Source organism: Formica exsecta, unplaced genomic scaffold (assembly GCF_003651465.1).
Source record: "Formica exsecta isolate Colony F162 unplaced genomic scaffold, ASM365146v1 scaffold735, whole genome shotgun sequence".
Lineage (NCBI taxonomy): Eukaryota > Metazoa > Arthropoda > Insecta > Hymenoptera > Formicidae > Formica > Formica exsecta.
In genome coordinates, this window is record NW_021853501.1 from 1 (window position 1) to 7893 (window position 7893).

Below are 7893 nucleotides of genomic sequence, written 5' to 3' on the forward strand. Positions count from 1 at the left end.
TTTAAATTTTTCTATATATATTACATTAATATATGTTATTAATATAATATATGTATATGTTATTAATACAAATGTCAGAAAATGACATCTTGTGCATGTGATATATCAACTATTGACGCCATTTTCGGATTTTATGAGACCCAGGTTAGGACATCTATTATAATTAATCATTTTGTGACCATAATTCACCGTCATTTTGTCACTTGGATTTGAGATCCTTTAAATTCATTTAAATGCACCATTTTATATGAATGGCCAAAAGTTGCAGATTCTGCTCGGTTTCTGCTACCAATCTGCCGTCAGTTTGCGCGCGCGCAGATCCTGCTCGGTTTCTGCCATCAATCTGACGTCAAATCATGTTAGCAGATCCTGCTCGGTTTCTGCTGCCAATCTGCTCTCAGATTCTGTGAGCAGGCTCTGCTGGCAGATCATTAGCCTAATGCGGACATAACAGATGCCAAATTGCTAGCAAGAGCTGAGGAAATTTGTTGCCAATCTGCCGGCATATTGCGCGCATTTTGCTTACTGGGTACATAACCTAGGGAGCACATAAAAAGAACAATGTTATGTTTCACGATTATATAGACGAGATGTAAGTGTTATATAACCTTGAAAGCACTTGTAAAACTATCCGAGACAGCGCGCGATAAGCAGGTGTGCAGATCCATGGCGGCTCTAATAGATCTGCGACGTAGACGCCGAAACATAAACAATCGATAAGGATTTACCGCTAATCGACAGGCAATACTTAGAAATATTTTCATCATAGATTTCCATAGAAAATCTTCACCCTTAATAAATTTCCAGAACGTAAACTAAATTCTCAGAATCTGCACACGGCTCGCAATGCTCTTGCTTCTCAATAGTATATAAGATGTAGATTTTCACCCGTCATAGTCAGTACTCTCTTAGTCTGCTTAGTCTTCTTAGTCTCTTACCGTCTTAGTCTCAGTCTCTCAGACGCAACCGCGTGTCTATCATTATACAGTCAGTCAGTCAGATAGATTCATAAGCTCAATCTGTATAAGTCAAAAATAAAGACTTTGAGCATACACTTGTCTACATCAATCTAGCCTATCACACCCACGACCAAGGTCGTTGCAAATGAGAAGGAAAGGCTTAAAGCAAGTACCAAGGACATTGAGCTAAAAGAAAGATTACTTGCTACGACACAGTAAGTACCTGCATGTTACTAACACCCCCTTATATTTTCAAATTTATTTCAAGATCAACAATTGACTGACAGCTCATTTATCCCAAACCATTACCTCAATTCCTATTCCATCACTTTTGATAATAAAAGAAACCCCTGTCAAGTATTAGCACGTTGCTGACAGTTTCCTAATCAGACAACTTTAATAATCCACAATTTATCCTCCTGCAATCACTTGAAACATTCCTATTATTCCTATTATTATTATTATCAATACCAGACGAATTTAGATTTTGTTTAGAGTTTGTACGGCTGTGGTCCAACCTTTGGACCCCAGTTGCTGTGAGTTCATCCCTCCCCGGTGACACTTTACCCCTTTTCCGAAATTTCCTTCGTCTACTGAGCACATACCGTGCCCTAGACATCCTTCGTCTACTGAGCACATACCGTGCCCTAGACATCCTTTGTCTACTGAGCACATACCGTGCCCTAGACATCCTTCGTCTACTGAGCACATACCGTGCCCTAGACATTCACCGTCTATCGAGCATCGAAATATGCCCTAGACCGACCCCTTTTCTACACCTTAGACCTTCCCTTTGAATTAAAATTCAGAATCGTATGAAACGTACAGGATCTAGTATTGATGTTAATAAAGGACTTTTATCCGTAACCGATAAAATCCCTCAATCAACGCGCTCAACTCCATTATTATTCTTTTTTGCCACTATTAATTTAATATTCCCCCTCTTAAAATATTATTTCTCTAACTCTCACTATACTATAATTAACATGATATATTATGTTACATTAATCTAAGATTCACCTCAAATAATTAACACGCCCCTTACAAATGGTTAACTCGAAATGTTGGCTTGCTCTCAGAAAAAAACGGAATCATAGAGCCGATGTAAAAACGCGTGCCGCACGCTTTTCCTCCGAATTGTCTCGGCTTAACCGATTTCATAGTAAAAATAAATCTCGAGTAATATCTTGTGAAAAGGTCTCTTTGTCTCCATGTCGCGACGAAAATCAAACAACTTCCCCGGACTTGATTTCTCAGTTAAAAGACCAATTGCCTGAAGAACACTTAAAAATAGATGAATACGCTAGATATTTAGATTCATAATTAATCAGCAATGCAAGATGTTCAATTAATTTTCGGATAATGAAACCTTTATATATTACAGCACAGAACATTGCAATTACATTGCAGCAATGTTACAATCTTGCAAGTTGCAATGTAATATTGTTGAGACATTATTGGAACATATAATTGTAATATTTCATGAGAATGTTCCCAGTAAGCAATTTGATAACAAATTGTTGCCAAATTGGCATCAAATTCGCTCAAAACTTGGTAACAAATCCAGTGCCATCTGTGTCCGCATTAAGCTTGTGTTTTGGTGACAAAGCTTGCTGACATAATTTGACAGTAAATTGATGGCAAAAACCGAGCAAAGCTTGACATGATTTGACGTCAAATTGGTGGCAAAAATCGAGCAAGATCTGCGCAAGACAATATGACAGCAGATTGTCAGCAAAAACTGAACAAATTCTGCAGCTTTTGGCCATTCATATATAAAATAGTATATTTAAATGGATTTAAAGTCTCAACCCTAAGTAACAAAATGATGATAAGTTTTGGTCATAAATGACCATTAGATAATCAGACATTATATAAAATCATATATTAATGTGTTAAAACATATAGGTAAATTTAAATAATTTAGTTTATAAAATTAAAGATCTTTTTGGACATAAATTGTTCGAATAAGTGAAAATCGAACAATTATCTGTCCGATTTGCCAAAAATCAGTTCAATATCTGAATTTCCTGTATAAGAATTGTGTCAAAAATTGAACTGATAGAAAAATATATATTATAATATTATTAGCATTTTGTAAACTTTATATACACTCATGACAAGAATCTGAATACGGGTATAGATAATGAATAACGCGCCGCATAGCGATAAGCGACTGAACTATTTTATAATACTTTGTAATAAGCTGCAGATTCTGTTCGATATATTATCAAAGTTTATCTATCAAATTGCACCGTAACATTACTGTAATCTTACATTGTAATATTTCTAAGGGCGGATATTTCAACATTGCCGCAGGCTTGCAGTAACATTGCAGAAACATTTCGCAACTTCTATGCAATATTACAATGTTTCAATGCAAGGTCTATGCAACGTTTCTGCAATCTTTCGGTGCTGTATGGGTACTGACGAGCAAGTTCAAGCCATAGTAAGTCGCATGCGCGAGCAAATCTTAACTTTAATCGCTAGACTTATTACCGATTTTCTAGACGGCAATTTGAATATAGATCAACTAATTGCCTTGCTTGAAAACCCTGAAGACCCTCAAAATTAAATATATCTAATTGCGCATGCTCATATTCTTAGGACTAACATCCAGTAAAATCACTCTAGTAAAAAGTTAGTTCCGTGCCTAACGTCATTCCCCTAGAATCCAGCAGATCAGTCCTAGCTCTCGGCGTCCCTGGGGTATAGTCGGTGGAAGGTGGAAGCAGGTTGCCCTATAAAAATAGAGAGCTATCCTTTTCTCACTAACTGAGGTATAGTAAGAAAAGAGCATCGTCGAGACGTAACAGCGGAACGAGAACCAATCGTGAACGTAACAAAGACTGCGGAACGTTCGCGATTGATTCCCTTTTTGTTCCGCGTTAAGGTACCTTTACATGGCAGCGTTAAGCGTCGAGCGTTTGCGTAGAAAATTGCGCAGAATTTAATTTCAGCCTAGAATCTATCTCTTTTAAATTCTGCGCATTTTTCTGCGCAGACGCTCGACGCTTAATGCTGTCATGTAAGTGCCGGTCTACAATAGTGATTTAAGCTCTAAGCCTTAAGAAATTGACTAATCACAGTCGAGTATTCTCCTCATACTTGATCGTACAATGATCTGTGCTGTATGGGTTCCGACATGTTTTTCTATCGGGAAACAAAGGCATTTCCCTTTCATTTATATATGTTCTAAGGTTGAAATTCTTAAGTCTTAAATCTTACTGCTTAAGGGTCGGCAGGAGAGACAGTAGAGACCTCTCGCGGGAAGCCATGATTTACGAATTCGCTTCTCCCGTATTACGGCCAAAAAATAAAGAGAATCATGTTAAACCTGTGATATTTGTAATCAGTAGGATCATCCGCAGTCCTGTACAGAGCTATTTTTTTGAAAACAACACATAAAGTATCTATGAAAAAGCAACAAGTAAAAAAGCAATAAATTGCCAAGTCTAATAAATGCCCGTGTTTTACATATTGTATATTAGTTCACTCTGTGAGTTATTATTTTATTGTTATTATTTATCGTCATATAATTTTTAATCATATATATAATTTTTAGATATAATTGATACATATATACGCATAAATGTGCATAAACAAATATAAAATTTACAAAAAGTGGGCGCTTGTTAGCCTAGTTGCATTACTGTTTTTTGCCACGAGAGGCCAAAAAGCATTTTCAGGCCGTATCTCGGCTATAAAGCGATACGCTAGAGGAACAAGAATAACGTGATCGTTGATCCTTTTCTATCTTTCCTCTCCACGGTGCGTCCACGCGAGCAATTCAATCGTGTGAGTACGTATATAGACATACACCTCTACATAGAGATCGAGAATTTATTTCTCAGATTGGTAATTCTGAAGTCGGAGTTTCGCATTGTCACCGCGCGAGGTCTCCAATATCAATTCGGAGTTTGGCCGTCACTCCTGCCGATCCTTAAGTACTGACTGATTCTTGCTTGCTTGGGTTTTGGGATTGGCTCCAGCGAATATTCGCTATACGGCCATAAACTGGTTTTAAAGATAGAATAATGTCGTATATATGTAGGTTCCTCTTGGGGGAAGGAAGGAATTTGTGTTAGGGAGGTGGTAGGAAAGGAAAAATAGGAAAGCGCAGGCCAGGGTCGGAGTCGGGAATCGAACCCGAGTTCTCTGGGATGTGAGTCAGGCGCGCTACTCCCTGAGCCACCAGAGGCCCCGAAAGTACTGATTCTAAACTTAAACTCGTACGTAATCTTAAGGCCCGTCTACAATGGCAGTAACAAGGCTGTAGGAGTAGGAGAGTATACTGTTTTTAGTGATGTTTAGACGGGGAGTAACGAAATGGGCAATTCCCTTTTTTATGTGCCACGGCCCTTAGTTACTACGGGGTGTCCCGTGGTCGTTTGGTGGTTCCAACTTCCAACTTCCTAGCACTGCCTGTGCGTCTTATCCTGAGAAGGACTGGGCGACTGAACCTGAACCTGAACACTTTACTACGTGCTAGACAATCTTTTTCAAATGCATCTTGCATCATTTAATATGTTTTTGTTGCAGTTTTTCCATATTTAAAACAAAACTTAATCAAGATTCCATTTTGAAAATCGTGACAACGGTAAAAAGTTTTTAAAATTTCAAACGCACGCAAACTTTAAGCTATTGATTTAATGGCGGCAAAAAAAATATGGCAAAACTCAAGAGACATAATAGCAACTAGACCCAGTGTAGGCCAAGAGATAGCGCAATTAGTACGTCCAGAAAAAAACCAGTTCCCGAACTTTTTGAATGTACTGTGTATATCCGGCGGAGCGCACCAGCTGGCATCAGCCGATCTCCTACTCGCGCGATTCGGCGCGTGGTGGGGCGATCCCCACGGTGGGGCCGCGACACGGGTGTGGGAACTTAGGGGCGCCATAGGCGCCGAGCCTCATAATTCATAATGCGCGTGGCGGATCGGCCCGCGAGGCCGTTAGTAACGGTATCGTTACAACATATAAGTAAAAAATAGATATGGATGAAATATTAAAAAGCTAATATATTTTGTAGTAGTTTCTATATACAATTACATAGAAACTATTTGTATAACTAAAGTATTGTACAGATATATTTTTACATTAGGAGAGTCATGTTATTATATTTTCAGCCTCTGCTTAGTAATACCACCACATCTATCTTCTAATGTGTCTTAAGTTATCAATTCTATCAGGTATCAGGAATGCATAATATTATAACATACACTTTCTCATGTAAATGTTATACAATAGAAAAAAAATCATTTTTAAAGGTATGTCCAATATAGGATTTTAAACTACTGTTATTATTAACTTGGTCTTGCTGTCAAAATTCATTAAACATTCTTGATAAAATGTGGGGTTTTTGTAAGTTTATCACAATGTGCAATCGTTCCTTGATACAACTTTCTTTCTGTATTATAAAAAAAGGAAACAAAAGTATTCACATATGAGCAATGTTATATGGACAATGGTATATATACAATTATAAAAAAATAAGAAAGTCTTATAGATGATACAACATGCTTGGAAAACGCATGCTAAACCTTAGCATAATATTTTGAACCTTAGCATAATATTTTATACACTATGATCTGTCTTTGGAGGCTCTCTTCTTAATAAATAAATTATTATATGCATAACTTCTATGTTAATAGAAGTTTTAACCATATTATATATAATTAACTATATTAAATATTATTTTAATCTCTTTCGGTATCGTAATGTATATAACCATATCGCAAAAATAAATATTTAGAATCAATATTACATCTCGCTCAATATTACTTTAGCGTATAAACGGATTTGTCAAATAAATAGTCAATATTATTAAAAGATAAATATATAGCATAGAATCACTTTTTTTGAATTCATATATCTATTTTTCATATATCTATCACGTTTTTATATATATATATATAATCACAATCGAGCAAGAGAAATCAATGAAGGGTCTTCCGCATTGCATATTTATCTTAAAAATACAATACACATAGAAATAACAAAAAAGAGAAAAAAAAGAACTGGTTCGACATTAGCGTTCTTTCTTTGTGCTGCTTAAGTTGCCGTTTATGTTGCATTGCGTTTTTCGGAGATAAATCCAAGACCGTATGCATTGCCAAATGTTCTTTCCTGTGCCCACCAAATTGCAAACTATCAAGGACGGTGATTCGTATTCATTAGGAACAATACCATCAACGGACGCTTCAAAAAAACTAAATAACGGAAACCAGATTCTGGTTCTATTCGAGTCACGCTGCATCAATGCTTGATTATTCGCCAGAGTATGATAATAAAGGAACAATCGGGAAGTTATATAAAACGCTACGAAAACGTCAATGGAGTAATGTTCATGCGCCGCCAAGATAAAGAAAATACCAAACATATTGAGCATCCATGTGAAAATATGCAGAAAATACAAGTTTCTCGGGGTATCTGTAATGAAGAAAACAAAACTTGTCAGAATGTATAAATAATTATAAATCATAGCTTTTTTAATGAAAAGGTAGAATGATAAAGAGACATAAGTAGAAAAAAGTAGAATAATAAATATTATTACTTACATTCCGTGATGAAAAAATTAAGCATAGTTAATGCTACTGTATGCCCACTAAACATATAATCTCCACAAGTTCTGACACCTTGAATAGACATACCAGCACCTCGCCAAATAACATAAGCCATTGCTATTTTATTATACAACTCGACATATGCAGCACTAAAGAAAATAAGACATAAATATATATTATTTTTATTTAGAGAAAGAATGTGTGTGTGTGTGTGTGTGTGTTATATATTATAATATGCTTTATATCTCTTTCTCTCCTTTTTGCTCTCACCTTGACCAATCTTCATCTGGAACTTTGCGCGGTTGGCATTGTAGATGCGCACCCGGCACCGATAACGAAGTAATGAGCATTGTTACGCATCTCAGCAGG

At 36.5% G+C, this 7893-nt stretch overlaps 1 protein-coding gene across 2 annotated transcripts in view; it reads right to left on the bottom strand.

Moving 5' to 3' along the window:
- Positions 1–6347: 6347 nt before the first annotated feature.
- LOC115243814 (sphingomyelin synthase-related 1-like) overlaps positions 6348–7893 on the bottom strand; it is a 2860-nt gene continuing 1314 nt past the window's right edge. For both annotated transcript variants that reach the window (XM_029821060.1, XM_029821061.1), the window contains exons 5-7: positions 7795–7893; positions 7519–7673; positions 6348–7390 (exon numbers count right to left, since the gene is read on the bottom strand). In XM_029821060.1, the coding sequence (XP_029676920.1) occupies positions 6990–7390; positions 7519–7673; positions 7795–7893 (655 nt within the window). In that variant the 3' untranslated portion in view covers positions 6348–6989. The remainder of the gene's footprint in view (positions 7391–7518; positions 7674–7794) is intronic.